The 17,808-nt window shown below is 39.7% G+C and overlaps 1 protein-coding gene across 10 annotated transcripts in view; it reads right to left on the reverse strand.

The window, feature by feature from the left end:
* Positions 1-880: 880 nt before the first annotated feature.
* Positions 881-17,808, reverse strand: part of RASGRP1 (RAS guanyl releasing protein 1) — a 309,379-nt gene continuing 292,451 nt past the window's right edge. For all 10 annotated transcript variants that reach the window (XM_067742527.1, XM_067742489.1, XM_067742506.1 and 7 more), the window contains 7 exons: positions 15,535-15,639; positions 14,578-14,687; positions 13,731-13,875; positions 12,968-13,004; positions 12,082-12,234; positions 10,651-11,036; positions 881-3,468 (listed from right to left, as the gene is read on the reverse strand). In XM_067742527.1, the coding sequence (XP_067598628.1) occupies positions 3,334-3,468; positions 10,651-11,036; positions 12,082-12,234; positions 12,968-13,004; positions 13,731-13,875; positions 14,578-14,687; positions 15,535-15,639 (1,071 nt within the window). In that variant the 3' untranslated portion in view covers positions 881-3,333. The remainder of the gene's footprint in view (positions 3,469-10,650; positions 11,037-12,081; positions 12,235-12,967; positions 13,005-13,730; positions 13,876-14,577; positions 14,688-15,534; positions 15,640-17,808) is intronic.

Consider the following 17,808-nt stretch of genomic DNA (forward strand, 5'->3'; position numbering starts at 1 on the left):
GAAAAAAACATCTTAAACCAAAAAGCATTTAATTACCTTTATGTGTGTCAAAAGAAGGTATGATAACCCCCAAAATATTTGTGATGGAGAATGTTCTGAGGAATGATACAATCTATACCTTGTAAGGGGCACAGGGTAGAGAGATTTGGAGTGGGAATTGTGGGTGGAGGAGAGGGTAGGTAGTTTAATCTCTCTTCTAGGGCCAAGTTGTCAGTGTGACTTCACTGTTTTGTATGAAGGACTATGAAATGCCAAAATGATAAATATACCACATCCAAGTGTACCAGAATACATTCCACCATGGAATTTGAGTGATTGGAATATGTCCCTGTTCTCCCCCCCCACCCCCCTTCATTGGTCTAGTTAAACAAAAGTTGGCTGATCATTAAGGAAAAATCACAGCTATCTCTAATCACTCTAGATAATCATGAGCATAAATGAATTGCTCTGGGTGATCTGTCCACTAGATTGAACCATCCTCTACCAATTCCATCCATAGCTTCAAAGTTTCTCTTCTTTACTTGCTAGTTTTCTTAGATAGAACTGTGGAATTAAAGCTGAAAGCCACAGGAATGACAACCTCAGATTTGTCTCCTTCAGTGTTAAGTATTTGTAGATATAATATTTGGGGATCACTGTAAGTCATTATGCAATAAGATGGGAAAAGGTTGAATATTTCTATATGTTACTACTTCATGTTATAGAAAGATTTAGAAAAATGTATACTGAATAATTAGTTGCTTTGCTTTTCCTTTCAGGAAGACTCAGTTTGGTTTGGTTAACAGAAGTAGGGAGTGGTCTCAGCTGTCGATTATAGTAAAAATTCAGGTGAGGCTTCTATATGTTCATGAACTAGAAGAAACACAGGACATCTATGCCGTAGGGATCCTAATGTCTTTTATCATACAAATATTACACAAAGAAAACTTACATTAGGTATCAAAAAAAAACCACCTTTACAATCTGTACATTTGTTTTTTCCTTGCAGTTCTTTTACATTATACATCTTTAAACAGAAATTCACATTTGGCCAGTAAAACAGCAAATCAATTACCAAAGAAAATAAGAAATGACACTGTTGTTAACAAGATTTGTCCTTGTTTCAGCAGATAAATATATGCCCAAATTTATTTCAAGTTGATACAAGACACAAATTTGTATCCTAGGCTTGATGAACAAAAAATTTGTTTCATATTATTTCTGTAGATTTCATTAATCCCATGTAGTTCAGAGCAAATAATATTAATTTATACACTATACTTATTTGGCCCTTGCTGGACTGTAAAGACTTGTGGTGAAACTACTGCTTCCTATCCATTTCAGTGATAAATTCTGGAATGCTTGAGACTTTCTAGCCATGTTAATTTGACTAATTAAGGAGACTGTGACCTTTTGAATTCCTCTAGATCACAAATTATTTACATAGAAACTAACCTGGGCTCTGTATTTTGGATCCTGGGTAACAAGAATGAAAAAAATTTAATTGTGTTTCATAACTATGCTTAAAGAAATTGCATTGTACCGTCTTTGGTCAGAGGAAAAGAATAGGTGAAGAATATGAATTTTAAGGATGATTATAAACTCATATTTGTTCCACATAAGGTAAATAAGTAGCAAAGTACTTCTTATAGGATTATATACCAAGTGGTGGACCTAAGCAGCCCTGCCATGGGGATTTCTGAGTTTGGATTTAGAAAAAGGTAGATTTGTGTGTAAAGTGATTCCTTAAATCACTAACTGAAAGCTAGTCACTAGCTTTTTCACTAAAGCTCAGTTCAGTACAAGGAGGTATGCAAATGGGAACTGGTCTTTCATCAAAGAAACTTCTTAAATGATATGAATTCTCCAAGGAAGCTTATACTATATATATAATTTGTTTCTGATTAAGACTTGGTGTTGTTGGCTTTAGGTTTGGAACTTTTGGTTGCTGAGATTATATGCTTGGCAGTTGGTCAACTTGTGTATGAACTTTAAGTCAGCTTGCTGTCAGGCTTTCCAAGCATGGAAGGTAAGTTCTCCCCACCAAAAGAAAATGATCATATGAATTTTTTTTAGAGAAATAAAGAGTCTGACAAAGAAATTTGTGAATAGTTGCCCAGATAATTAAATGAGCCCATTTATCATTAACCTTAACAGAAAACTCACAGGACTCTTGTGATTTTGCCAAACAATACAATTTACATTCTGAGCAATTTCTTGATCTTGTAGCAAACTGAACTTCGTGAATTTGTGTACATGACCAAAAGTCGTTTAACTCACACATTTTACTAAGGAAGAAACAGAATTCCAAGCCACATGCACGACTGATGTTGTATATACATAATATGTACATATGTACATGCTGTCAGCTGTTATTGAAGCCTCTGATCCAATTAGCTTGTTTCTAAATAGTATTAATAGTGAAGACAGTACAAGCTCAAATTCAGTTCAGAAACTTCAAGAAAAAAAAATAGGATGGCATATGAGAGTTAAACATTTTTAAAAAGCCATAAATTCTTCATTCTATCCAGTGTAGATTATATGAGGGACAAACATCATGTTTGCGTTATGTTTGTTTTAGCTAATTAGCCAGTCATGTGTGAGGTGCTAATAGCCACATTTCCAGGTACTTAACTTGGCTACTTCTTTTATGACTCAGACTAAAACTATGAGTTGACCTGTAATTGGATGATGTCATGTTGTTTAATAGTCCCTTCCTGCTCTCCCCAAATTTATGGCTGCATCTCTAGAAGTTCTCTTCTAAGTAGATATCCTCATGTGTGTTAGAACGTAGTGAGGAAGAAGGGGAAAAGGCAAATTGATTAGATCTGAGGTAGTGAAGTGGGAACCAGATTTGTAAAGAATGCTGAAATATAGAGGAAGTGGTTCTACTTTTGGAATGTGAGTATTTTTCCACTATAAGCAAGCTTTGGATGGAACAAAATAAATGCCTCAGGAAAAAATGGGAAGGAAACAAATTCATTTTCCAGGGATTTTAGTTCTAAGGAAGAAGCAGCTGGGCAGGCCACATAGAAGCTATCTTGTCAGAAAACTATAGTCATGTTTTTTATCATGCTTTTGATATTAGTCCCGGTGGTGGGGGGGTAAATTCTGGTATGAATGGCAAATACTTTGCATTCTTCAGCTTTCCTCCCTTTGATTCAACTGGCTGGAAGAGAAAACCATACCACACAGTTGGAATCTTTTAAGTAACAGAAGAGTAACCAGATTTCCTTCTTTAAAGTACCCTTTTGAAAGCCAGTCAGTCTAAGGTTTCCCAGGTCTTTGTGTTAAGAGTTTTAGGAAATGAGATCTCTGATACACTCTGCAGTTTGTGCTGCTTGAGTTTCTGGGCTAAGAACAGTCACCCTGCTCCATCTGAGCCAAGACATGATTGCTTCTTGCAAGCTGGAGGGTTTCTATCTTCTTCTGTGCATATTTCAGTTGGATCTTTAGAGCATTATTATCTGCTTTCAGGGTGTTTATTTCCTTTAAAAAAAAAAAAGAATGAGGTATGTTAATAAAGCAGCAACGAATGGCAAATCAGTTACAGTACTGGGAGTACTACACTTGATTGGCATCTATTCACTGTGGCTGGGAATTAAAAAGTGTTTTCAAGGCATGTATTTTGCCCTGAATAAAAAATAACACATTAAATATCAAATGAGCATGTGTAAACAACAATTAGTTTTGTTACATCAAAGATGTGAGTGGCTAGCAGGCAGAATAAACCATTCCTGGGCAATAGATGAATAATGACAAAATCTTTGAATATTGTGTAACAGACCTAAACTTGGCAGAAATAGTCTTGGTCAGGTCTGAGGTATGAAAGCAGTGACTTGGAATTCTATAATATGTGATATTATAGTTCACATGCGATATTACATATATAATCATATTACATATTTTCTCCTCCAAATCATTGAAAACTAACAGACTCTTGAGAAAGATAAGAATTTTATCCCATCCCCGTAAACTGGGATTTATTTAATTTGCAGTGATTTAGTTATAGAGGCAGCTGTTGATTTCCAGTGTTGTAAGTGGCAGAATTTCATTCTTTGTTTATGGCTGAGTAATATTCCATTGCATGTATGTATATGCATATATATATACATACATCTTCTTTATCAATTCATCTGTTGATGGACACTTAAGTTGCTTCTATATCTTGGCTATTGTAAATAATGGTAAGAACATTGGGGTGTGTGTATCTTTTTGAATTAAGTGTTTTCATTTTCTTTGGATATATACCCAGGAGTGGAATTGCTGGATCATATAGTAGTTTTTTTCAGTCTTTTGAGAAATCTCCATAGTGTTTTCCATATTGGCTGCACCAATTTTCATTCCCCCCAGCAGTGCACGAGGGTTCCCTTTTCTGAACATCCTCATGAGCACTTGTTATCTTGTGTTCTTGATGATAGCCATCCTAGTAGGTGTGAGATGATATCTCATTGTGGTTTTTTTTTTTCTTTTTTTGCGGTACACGGGCCTCTTACTGCTGTGGCCTCTCCCGTTGCAGAGCACAGGCTCCGGACGCGCAGGCTCAGCGGCCATGGCTCATGGGCCCAGCCGCTCCGCGGCATGTGGGATCTTCCCAGACTGGGGCACAAACCCACGTCCCCTGCATTGGCAGGCAGACTCTCAACCACTGCGCCACCAGGGAAGCCCTCATTGTGGTTTTGAATTGCACTTCTCTCATGATGGGTGATGTGGAGTATCTTTTCATGTACCTGTCGGCCATTTGTATGTTTTCTTTGGGAAAAAAGTCTATATAGTTCTTCTGTTTTGTAATCAGATTTTGTTGTTATTGAGTTGTATGAGTTCTTTACATATTTTAAATAACTCCTTACCAGATATATCATTTGCAAATATCTTCCCCCATTCAGTTGATTGCCTTTTCATTTTATTGATGGTTTCCTTGCTGTGCAAAAGCTTTTTAGTTAATGTAGTCCCATTTGATGATTTTTTGCTTTTGGTGTCATATCCAAAAATTCATTGCCAAAGACCAGTGACAAGGAGCTTCTTCCTTCGTTTTTTTCAAGGAGTTTCATAGTATCAGGCTTCATGTTTACCTCTTTGATCCATTTTGAGTGAATTTTTATCAGTGGTGTAAGATGGGGGTCGAATTTCGTTGCTCTGCATGTGCTTATCCAGTTTTCCCAACAACATTTGTGAAGAGACTTTCCTTTCTGCTTGGGTGCTCTGGGCTCCCTTGTTGAATATATTAGTTGACTGTATATGCAGGGGTTTAATTCTGGGCTCTTTTCTGTTCCATTGGTTTATGTGTCTGTTTTTGTGCCAGTACCATACTGTTTTTATTACTGTAGCTTTGTAGTATAATTTGAAATTAAGTGTGGTACCTCCAGCTTTGTGCTCTTGCATCAGGATTACTTTGGTTATTCAGGATCTTTCATGGTTCCATATAAATTTTAGGACTTTTTTTTCTATTTCTGTAAAGAATTCCATTGGCATTTTGATGAGAATTGCATTGAAGCTATAGATTGCTTTGGATAGTATGGATATTTTAAGTCCTTTAAAAAAATTTATTTTGTTGAAGTCTAGTTGATTTACAATGTTGTGTTAGTTTCTGCTATACAGCAAAGTAATTCAGTTATACACATATACATATTCTTTTTTCATATTCTTTTCCATTATGGTTTATCACAGGATATTGAATATAGTTCTCTGTGCTATACAGTAGGACCTTGTTGTTTATCCATTCTGTATGTTAATAGTTTGCATCTGCTAATTCCAAATTCCCAATCGACCCCTCCCCCACCCCTCCCCCCTTGGCAACCACAAGTCTGTTCTCTGTGTCTGTGAGTCTGTTTCTGTTTCATGGATAAGTTCATTTAGGTCATATTTTAGATTCCACATATGGTAAGTGATATCATATGGTATTTTTCTACTGACTTCACTTAGTATGATAATCTCTAGGTCCATCCATGTTGCTACAAGTGGCATTATTTCATTCTTTTTTATGGCTGAGTAGTATTGCATTGTGTGTATATATATATATATATATATATATATATATATATATATATATATACACCACTAAATCCATACTATATCTTTATCCATTCATCTGTTGATGGGCACTTAGGTTGCTTCTGTGTCTTGGCTGTTGTAAATAGTGCTGCTGTGAACAGTGGGGTTCATGTATCTTTTTGAATTATAGTTTTGTCCAGATATATGCCCAGGAATGGGATTGCTGGATCACATGGTAGTTCTACTTTTAGTTTTTTAAGGAACCTCCATACTGTTTTCCATAGTGGTTGTACCAATTTACATTCCCACCAACAGTGTAGGAGGTTCCCTTTTCTCCACACCCTCTCCAGTGTTTATTATTTGTAGACTTTTTAATGATGGCCATTCTGACCAGTGTGAGGTGGTACCTCATTGTAGTTCTGATTTTCATTTCTCTAATAATTAGTGATGATGAGCATCTTTTCATGAGCCTTTTGGCCATCTGTATGTGTCCTTTGGAAGGAAAGAATTCAGGTCTTCTGCCAGACCTTTTAGCAATCTTAATTCTTCTGATCCATGAACACAGGATGTCTTTCTGCAAAGTCTTGTAGTTTTCATTGTAGAAATCTTTCATTTCCTTGATTAAATTTATTCCAATTTTATTGTTTCTGATGCTATTGTGAAGGGGAAAGATTTCTTTTTCAGATGTTTCGTCCTTAGTGTATATAGAAATGCAACTGATTCTATAAGTTGACTTTGTATACTGCAGTTTAACAAAAAATGTTTATTAGTTTCAACAGTTTTTTTTGCTTAATCTTTAGGTTTTTCTATATACAGACTCATCATCTGCAAACAGTGACAGTTTTGCTACATCGTTCCTGATTTGGATGCTTTTTTACTTTCTTGTCTTGCCTAATCCCTGTAGCTGAGACTGTCAGTACTTTAGGTCATATTTTAGATTCCACATGTAAGTGATATTATATGGTATTTTTCTGACTGACTTCACTTAGTATGATAATCTCTAGGTCCCTCCATGTTGCTGCAAGTGGCATTATTTCACTTTCTTATGGCTGAGTAGTATTGCATTGTATGTACATACACCACTAAATCAATACCATATCTTTATCCGTTCATCTATTGATGGGCACTTAGTGGTGAGAGTGTTCTTGATCTTGGTGGAAAAGCTTTGAAATTTTCTCCATTGAGTATAATGTTAGCTGTGGGTTTGTCATATATGGCCCTTATTATGTTGAGGTTTATTCCTTTTATCCAGTCTGAGCAGGGTTTTTATCATGAAATTTTGTCAGATGTTTTTCTGCATCTGTTGAGATGACCACATGATTTTTATCTTTCATTTTACTAATGTGATGATTACATTTATTGATTTGCCTATGTTGAACTGTCTTTGCATGCTAGGGATAAACCCTACTTTTCATGGTGTATAAAAATCTTTTTGATGTGTTCTTGAGTTCAGTATGCTAATATTTTGTTGAGAATTTTTGCATGTATAGTCATCAGTGATACTGGTCTGTAGTTTGGTTTTCTTGTAGTTTCTTTATCTGGCTTCGGTATCAGGGTAAAACTGCCCTCGCAGAATGAGTTTGCAAATATTCCCTCTATTTTTTGGAAGGTTTTAAGAAGGACTGGTGTTAATTCTTTGAGTATTGGGTAGAATTTGCCAGTGAAGCCGTCTGATCCTGGGGTTTTCTGTGTTGGGAGGATTTTGATTACTGATTCAAAGACTTTGTTACTGGTCCGTTCAGATTTTCTGTATTTTTCTTGATTCAGTCGTTTGGTTGTATATTTCTGTAAACGTATTCATTTCTTCTAGGTTATCTAGTTTGTTGGCATATAATTACTCATAATAGTCTCTTATGGGCCTATGTATTTGTGTAGTAACACTTGTAATGTCTCCTTTTGTCATTTTAATTTTACATATTTGAGCCTTCTCCCTCCCTTTCTTTCTCTCCCTCTCTTTCTGGCTGTGTCAGGTCTTAGTTGCAACACGCGGGATCTTCGTTGCGGCATGTGGGACCTTTCATTGCAGTGCATGGGCTCCAGAGCACGTGGGCTTAGTTGCCCCACGGCATGTGGGAATCTTAGTTCCCTGACCAGGGATTGAACCTGTGTCCCGTGCATTGGAAGGCAGATTCTTTACCACTGGACCACCAGGGAAGTCCCTCTTTTTTCTTAGTGTGAATAAAGGTTTGTCCATTTTGTTTATCTATCTTTTGTCAGTGTACATGAAGCTTTGGTTTGCTGTGGCGCAACTGGCTGTTTTAAGAGCAGTTACTGCTAAATGATTATCGATTTTATCTTTTTTGTCGATCCTTTCTATTTGTTTTTCTGGTCTCTATTTTATTTATTTCCAGTCTGATCTTTTTCCTCCTGATAGCAGCAAGTTGACGTGGGGCAGGCTCACCAACTCCCTTGGCTTCACAGCCCTCTCTGAGGTCCTGTGAAGCTATTCTCTTCTCTGAAGAACAGGTGGGTAGAAATCTACTGGGTGGTCTGGTGTAAGGTGTAGAGTCACTTTTGTTTGTTTATGAATGACCAGTTTAGCTGTAAATAAAAGGAGAGAGAAAAAAGGAGCAACACATGCCACTGTGATGCTGATGTTGCTGGTCTTCAAGACTTTGAATCTCGTGTTTTTACCTTACTTATACCATACTGATTACCCCCCCAAAATATGGGAGGGTAATTTGGGATACGTGAGTTGTTTCTCAACGTAAATTACCTAGATAGCTGTCTGGTAGCTACTGTGTAATATTGAGTATTTGCTATGTGCCAGGTACTGTGTTACATGATTAACAGAGGTGGATATAGTATCAGACTGGGGATTTGAACCTAAGAGGCTTTGCATTTTCTTTTGTCCTGTGGTGGCTTAGAGGTATACACATGCTTAAAATAATGTATAATATTTATTAATTATAATATGAATATTACATATTATTTTAAATACTCTAAAACATGCATAGTGAATTCTGGTCCTTAGGTCCCAATGACAAGGATAAAAGGAAAGAGGGTTTACCAGCTCTGGTATTACCGGGTAGGAATGAATACTGGACCTAACTAACTCAGTCACCTGAAATCTTTCTACCACCCACTTCTTGCAGCAAGAAGTCACTGTTGCCAACAACTACATTGCTCCTTTTACACGGCATGTAAAATGTCAGGACTGAAGCAAGCTGTAGAGCGCATGGACTGTATTTTACAGAGGACCAAACAGGCCACAGAGTTTATCAGCAGGAGTAAGAAAGACCCGGGACTAGAAGCACAGATCTTTGTCCCCAAGACTGAAGTTCTTTCTACTCTATCAAGTTCACTTTTCAAGGTTTCTTTCATTGTTCTTGAAAGTTGATTCTGGCTGCTTCTACCCCTAGAGAGGGCTTTGTGTCACCCGCATCGGAAGATGTTCTGATTGATTCTTAAAGCATGTCTTAAAATAGTCTGAGTGACTACTTTTATTCCAGAAAATCTGTTCTTAAGCGTTCCTCCTAATATTATGTTTTTGTTCTAGGCACCAAACCAAGAGTTTCACGTACATTATCTAACATGTTTCTTCAATTCCTGGGGGTCTGACAGGGAAGGTGCAACCCTGAGGACCAGGTAGGGAATCCTGAGAACCTCTTGGGCAGTTTTACTATGTAGTGTGTAGAATTATGTAAGGAATTCTAGCCAGTTAGATGTTGGTTTTGTGTTTGTACTGATTGATAGGCCTCCAAATGATGTTTTGGGGAAAAAAGGCAGACAGGCCTTACCCTATCTTTGGTAAGAAACTACTGTCCCATGACAAGAGGTCTGTCTAAACCAGCTCTCACCCTGAGCTTTGTACTCTAAACAAAAAGAAGTAATTAGTGATGACCCTATGGAATTGAGTATTTGGACAACTGCCTGTTGTCCCCCGTTGTCCTAGCTCCTACTTTCTTTTTTTCTATTCTTAACCTTATTATCCCCCTTCTCATCAAACCTTGGCATCATATTCTTCTTGGTAAACCTTATTTTGTCTTTTCTAACACCTCCATTAGATAACTTATGATTAGGACATCGTGAGCCTAACAGATAAAAAGCAATTCTGCTACCACAACTGTTACAGTTTACTACATTATATTGCTATAGATTATAATCCATGGTGCATTTTCCAACTACTGTTGATTTAGCTGTGTGTGTATGTAAAATCAGCGCATCCCCTGATGTTTTAGAGAAGAGTTCCCTCATTCCGTATTAAGAAGGAGGCTTTTTCTGCAGTGAGCTAAATACTCCCTCCCTTTTTTTTGATAGCACGGTGCTCACCTCCTTTTAGGAAGATGTCCAGGCAACCATGAAGGCCCCCAAAGACCTCTAGGGAGGGAGGATTTAGGCAACTTGCTTTTAAGTCTAGAAAAAGGGTGTGGTGTCACCACAGTAAAGCTGATCAATAGAAAGTGGTTTTTCTCAAGGAGCCTACTGTGCACAGAGCTTTGGGCCCTGGTACCAACACTTCGAGATTGTACCTTTATGGCAATAGGAGCCCTGTCTATCCTGTCCTAGTTACATAATGTGAACCAGGGCCCCCCACTGGTTTCTTTGAGACAAAGCAGAATCCTTTTTTTCCCCCTTTATCTTTCTAATAATCAACCTGGTCTGAATCTTCAGTTTACATGTTCTTCCCTGGTTGAGCCCCACTTTTCTCAGAGTCTGAAAAAAAGGAAAAGAGGGTACCTGTTCCAGCTCTTGGTAGGTTGGGAGTCTGAGGTGACGGAGCTCCTCCTTTGATTTTATGAGGGATTCTTTATTCTCCCACTTGACGAAAGCCCGCTTTCTGACCAAGACTGGGCTGGGGCATGGAGATGTAGTGCTGGGAAGTACATACAGAGTATCCTGGGCCGTCTTCCTTGGGGAAGATAGCACAAAGTGACTGGAAGGGCCCTCACTGCCAAGCCAAGACAGTGCTTCAGTCTGGGTGGCCTTGTGGGCAACAGTCCTCTTCAACCGAACAGAAATCTTCTGTGAGGACACTCCCATGAGCATGATGGTCCGATCCTTACTTTCTTCATTGTGTTCCACAGCCTCCCCATTAGGGAATGTGAAAGGTCCTTCCTCTGGTGCTGTAGGAAGGTACGTGACATGTTAGTACTTTGGCTCAGAAGAGCAGAGACTCAATATTGACACATTAGTTTCAAATGAGACTTTTCTTATTGGTACAGGAGTTCCATAGGCCCAAAGTGGACTCATTTTCAAGCAGGCAGTTTAGGGGGTAAGGGGGCTGAAATCCAGGGGCCTTGCTGGCCAAGCTATGGCCACTGGTGTCAGGCTGCATCCACCCTGAGGAAAGGCCATCCTTAAAGGCTCCTTTTTTTTTTTTTGCGGTATGCGGGCCTCTCACTGTTGTGGCCTCTCCTGTTGCGGAGCACAGGCTCCGGACGCGCAGGCTCAGCGGCCATGGCTCACGGGCCCAACCGCTCCGCGGCATGTGGGATCTTCCTGGACCGGGGCACGAACCCGCGTCCCCTGCATCGGCAGGCGGACTCTCAACCACTGAGCCACCAGGGAAGCCCTAAAGGCTCCTTTTCTGTTGCTTTTTTCTATTTGCTTGCTTTCTTTTGCTCCCCAAAAGGTAGCGTGCCTAAGATTCCGTCCCAAGCTTTCTGTATATCTAGGGTTTATATTTACCATTTAATAGATAACAGTGATAACCAGTAGTCGTTTTTTTCACTACAAGCAGACCTTGCCAAATAGCACTTCTACAGCAATTTTCATTTGTTGCCCATGATACACCTATGTTTAACCTACCTATTAGTCTACTTCCTGGCAGTCCTCTTGTCACTATTGGGCAAAGCTCTGGGGACTGGGGAGAGATGGTCTGGAGAAGAGAAACCTCTAGGTGCAGCCCCTTTCCAGGCTTCACTCTGAGGCCGCAGACCTTCATGGTGCTCTCTGCCACTTTTCTCCCAAGAAAGTCTGCATTGTGTGTGACAGAATTGTGGTGTCCACAGGTGAAATGGAACTCTTAAAATACAGGGTGCATAATATACAGGCATGTTTGTGGTGGTTTTTATTACAAGTAGGAAGGATAAAGGTAATCTTTCCTCCCCGAAAACCATATTCTTCTACCTTCACTTCCCAAGATGAACATTCCCAGTGCTTGCTTACCATGGTGCAGATCTTTGGCTCCCAATGAGCAAAGGTTGGACGTTGGCCCCACAGAGGTGCTGTTCTCTGTGGGAGCTGTTGAGTTCTTGGCTCGCTTCTTGCACTCGAACACAACCAGGTCTTTGCATTGTTTGTGGCAGTTCATCCCGCAGTCTGTGGACAAGACACCCTGATCAGGAAGTCTTTCACTTTCTCCTCCAGGGTCTCAAAACCACATGCATGCAGTGCTCTCATCACACATGCCTGTCCTGTCTTCTGGAGCTAGGACACTTAACACTTCTATTGAACTTAGCATTCTTCTCACTGGGTTGTTCTTCTCACAACCTTGTCACAGCCCTTATGAGTCTGGGAATCAGAAGTGGCATCCTGCTCTCCTAGACAGAAGTGGTGTTTTTCTTGGTCATCCTGCACATACTGCCTACTCTAAGGAGACCCTGGAGGCTCCCAGCTGTTAGGTCTTATTCTTTCTTCCTTGCAGTAAAAGGTCTTTTCTCCTTTACTCCTGAACTTTTCTAGTCATAAGGAAGGACAATTATCCTGGGATATCTACTGATAAAAGGAAAGCTGACAAGGGCCTTTGGTAATCACTTATCTTTTGTTTCAGAAGTGATTCTGTGCCTGTCTTTGGGGACCCATGACCATATGAGAGCATAATCTACCAGTCATCCCTATTTCCAGGGCAAACAAGGCAAAGTGAGGCTCTTGTAATGAGCTGCATAACTAGTCACCCAGATTCCTCTCTTCTTTGTGGTGGCAATCACTCTCAGGGGGTGCTCTAGGGAAGCCAGTTTGAAGATGAGGTTGTGAGGTGTGCTGAGAAGCTGTGGACTGAATGGACAACTACTATGGGTAGAGCGACAACACACTGGACAAAGCTGGGCCTTACCTTTACACCGATACCCTTGTTTGATCACTCCCCAGAGCTGTGGGACAAAGAAGAGACAGTTAGAATGCACCATAGGTCCTTCATCTACCTGGCAGGAGGCTAGACATCCACTCTTTGTTTTCCCTCATTCTACTCTACCTCAAGTGGGAAGGAAACCTCATTGATCTCTCATGTGTCTTAATCCCTCCTGGCCTTAAACTGAAAACAGGAAAAGTTTGTGCTGATCAGAGGTAAATGTTCTCAAGAAGCTTACTACAGTGGATTTATGACCCAGGTCTGAAGTGGATGAATCACAGGACAAATAGGCTTCTTGAGACTCCAAACTAAAGAGCAAGTATACAGAATCCTGGGGTCACGACTGAGTTTAGGAGGAAACTGTTGGTCGGGGTGGGACAGGGGAGGGGCAGAGCCCAAGTGACTTCTTAAAAGGCAGTTCCTTTTGAAGGGGTGAGGATGTCTCATATTTCTCTTTTCTAACAGCATATGGATATAATACTTTAAAAGTATATCCCAAATTCAACATTTCCTCACCATTTATCCCAGGCCCTTCTACCAGAGGAGAAAATAAACCAGGAAGAAACGGGAAAAGATGAGTGCAAGTAAAACCCATGCATTTGAGGACGAGGTTATTGTAGGTGTTTGCTTAGGCTCTAGGCAGGAAGAGTTGATAAAGGTGCATGAGGTCTGTACCTGGCTTAATCACTTTAAACTGTCTCATACCCCTCCCCACGTTCAACCCCAAAGCACTCTGAGAACAACTCACAAATCCAGCACAGTTGTCACAGAAAGTGGGCTTCAGGTAGGTTGTCTCTTGGAAGTTGTGAGGAAAGCCCAGGCCCAGCTTGGAGTAGATGGAGCTGGCCCTCATGAAGTAGGCAGTGATCTCTTCTCTGCTGATGAGACCTTCCCTGCCCGCAAATGAGAGAGAAGGATGTGAGCGGGGCTGGGTAGCAAGGCAGCTTCTAGCCTTAGAAACTCACTCTCTTTGTATCCTTGAGGGGTAGTACAGTATGTATTACCTGACACTTACTTCCATGAGCCCTCCTTTTAATAAGGATGTCTGGGTAGCATGTGTAAGGAGGTGAGATGGCATTACTCATTTCCACAGAGTCACTCTTTGGCTAAACCAGGTTTTCCTAACTAACTTAACCACTATCCACAAGACTTGAAAAAGAAGTGATGGAAATGTGGGTATAGGGAAATATCTTATGCTGAGGTTTCTGACTTTAGACAGCACCTACTATATAACTGTAACCCACCAACCAAACATTTGGTTTCACACAGAGAACCAACTTCTTGAGAAAAGTAAATATGCAAAATATTAGTAAATATTAGTTGTTCCTCATAATCTGTAAGGACAAAGCAAGAAGGAAGACTAAACTTTTTCTTACTTACCGTTGACTAGACTATTCCTAAACTGGCAGAATTATGGAGTCTTTGCATTTAAAACATGCATTTTTCATGGTAAAGCCGGACAGGCATAGCACTGAGATTCATTAAGTGACCACATCAGCAACACATCTGAGTTTACAAATTCTTCTAGTGACACACCCATAAAGCGTTCTTACCAACAGGTTCACAGCCACATATTCCCATACACAAACCCTCACCTGTCTTTGTCCATCACACAGAAGGAAAATGGAAAACTCGCAGCAATCTTTTCGAATTCTTCCTGGGAAATGTATCCATCCTGGTCATGATCATAGTTCTTGAATACAGACTGTGAAAAAGGAGTTTCTTTGGTGATTACGAAAGAGAAACCAATCATAGCCAAATGACAAAGGGGCCAGAACACCTCAGTCTAAGTGAGAGGAACAAGGAAACCTGCTCCTTAAGCTGCTGCCGAGATTCAGTGGGCCACATCCCAGGTCTCTGCAGGTACCAGCATCTGGAGGGTGGCCAGATGCTTTCAATTCCATTAGCATGTCAATATGCCCTCACCCCAGCTGCTCTGTACTCCTAGCTCACTGCACTGGGGGATGTTCCCCCTTCACTCTGCCCTTTCTTCACTGCACAGCTCAGATTGCCACTTTTCTGTGTAGCTTCTACTAACAGCCCAGTCGGAAGTGCTCCCTACCCCCTCTTAATCCTCTACCAATTGTTCTGTCACTTGCTGGCTCGTTCTTTTCTTGTTACACTGGAATGGTCCACAGGATAAATGTAGAAATATGAAGGTATACCCCTCCTCAGCATTTAGCACAGTGAATTGAATCAAGCAGTGTCACACTTTTCAGTTTTAGATTCTCATCACCCTTACTTACACTCAAATCTTTTCCAACCTCTCTCTGCCCCCAAATCAACTGACAACCTTTAAATATATGATCTCTTGCTAGGCCTTTAAGAGGTACACCTCCCCCCAGAAGAGGCCAAAGTGTGTTGGCAAAATGTAACTTCTGAACTGTTCTGCAGCCACAATATGAGAAGTAACTGGTTCCCTGTGCTCACATAGGAACGAGTTTCAAGTTTCTTACCTTTGTGTTTCTACCACTGTGCTCCCCTCTCCCCATACACAACACTAAGCCAGGCAATGCCTTGCTTTTCATCTGTGCAAACACAGCTGTACTTACATCTACCATCCTCTGGACGTGTTTGCTTATGGTCTTTGGATCAGGTTTGGGAGATACTCCAGAGGCCCAGTCCACAACTACTGGTGGCTTTGAAGGTGTTAGTGGCTAAAATGAAATATTCAGAGAAATCCCCATGACTATAATGCAATGCTATAACCTTAAGCTCCTTCCTTTCCCATTACCTGGTAGCTGCAGCTGTGGACAACCCTCAACTATGTGCAGTGGCAAGGAGCAGAGGGCCCGCACGTAACTGAAATCTAGAACAGTAACCTTGCCTAACACAAGTGTTGTGCTTTAACACAAGTGTTGTGCTTTACAGTTTATAAAGAGCTCCTCACATACATTGTCTCCATCTAAGATAATTTAAAATTTTCAATATGCCTGGAGTTTCACTTCCCTCTCTATTAAAGCTTTTGTTGAAGCTATCAACAAAGAGTAAAGTAGATCATTTAAATTTTCTCTTTCTAAAGCAACTACAGAAAGAAGAACAAACAAAACCCAGTTAGTAGAAGGAGAGAAATCATAAAGATCAGAGCAGAAATAAATGAGATAGAGATGAAGAAAACAATAGCAAAGATCAATGAAACTAAAAGCTGGTTCTTTGAAAAGATAGATAAAATTGATAAACCTTTAGCCAGACTCATCAAGAAAAAGAGGGAGAGGGCTCAAATCAATAAAGTTAGAAATGAAAAAGAAGTTGCAACTGACACCACAGAAATACAGACTACTACAAACAACTCTGTGCCAATAAAATGGACAACCTAGAAGAAATGGACAAATTCTTAGAAAGATACAAGCTTCCAAGACTGAACCAGGAAGAAATAGAAAATATGAACAGACCAATCTCAAGTACTGAAATTGAAACAGTGATTTAAAAACTTCCAACAAACAAAAGTCCAGGAGCGGATGGCTTCACAGGTGAATTCTATCAAACAAAAAAAAACAAAAAAAGAGTTTAACACCTGTCCTTCTCAAACTCCTCCAAAATATTGCAGTGGAAGGAACACTCCCAAGCTCATTCTAGGAGGCAACCATCACCCTGATACCAAAACCAGACAAAGATACCCCCCGCTGACTGCAAAAAAAAAGAAAGAAATTACAGGCCAGTATCACTGATGAACACAGATGCAAAAACTCAACAAAATATCAATACTAGCAAACCGAATCTAATAATACATTAAAAGGATCATACACCATGATCAAATAGGATTTATCCAGGGATACAAGGATTTTTCAATATCTGCAAATCAATCAGTGTGATACACCACATTAACAAACTAAAGAGTAAAAATCATATGATGATTTCAATAGATGCAGTTAAAAGCTTTTGACAAAATTCAACACCCATTTATGATAAAAACTCTCCAGAAAGTGGGCATAGAGGGGACCTACCTCAACATAATAAAGGCCATATATGACAAACCCACAGCTAACACCGTTCTCAATGGTGAAAAGCTGAAAGCATTCCCTCCAAGACAAGGATGTCCACTGTCTCCAGTTTTATTCAACATAGTTTTGGAAGTTCTAGCCATGGGACTCAGAGAAGAAAAATAAAAGGAATCCAAATTGGAAAAGAAGTAAAACTATCACTGTTTGCAGATGACATGGTACTTACTATACACAGAACATCCTAAAGATTCTACCAGGAAACTACTAGATCTCATCAGTGCATTTGGTAGTTTCAGGATACAAAATTAATACACAGAAATCTCTTGCATTCCTACACACTAACAATGAAAGATCAGAATGAGAAATAAAGGAAACAACATAATTTACCATCGAATCAAAAGAATACCTAGGAATAAACCTACCTAAGGAGACAAAACACCTGTACTCCGAAAACTATAAGACACTGGTGAAAGCAACTGAGGATGACACAAACAGATGGAAAGATATACCATGTTCTTGGATTGGAAGAATAAATATTTTCAAAATGACTATACCACCCAGAGTAATCTACAGATTCAATGTAATCCCTATCAAATTACCAATGGCATTTTTCACAGAACTAGAACAAAAAATTTTTAAATTTGTATGGAAACACAAAAGACCTCAAATAGCCAAAGCAATCCTGAGAAAGAAAAACGGAGCTGGAGGAATCAGGCCCCCTGACTTCAGACTATACTACAAAGCTACAGTAATCAAAACAGTATGGTATTGGTGCAAAAACAGAAATATAGATCAATGGAACAGGATAGAAAACCCAGAAATAAACCTATACACCTATGGTCAATTAATCTATGATAAAGGAGACAAGAATATACAGTGGAGGAA

This window comes from Pseudorca crassidens, chromosome 1, assembly GCF_039906515.1.
Source record: "Pseudorca crassidens isolate mPseCra1 chromosome 1, mPseCra1.hap1, whole genome shotgun sequence".
NCBI lineage: Eukaryota > Metazoa > Chordata > Mammalia > Artiodactyla > Delphinidae > Pseudorca > Pseudorca crassidens.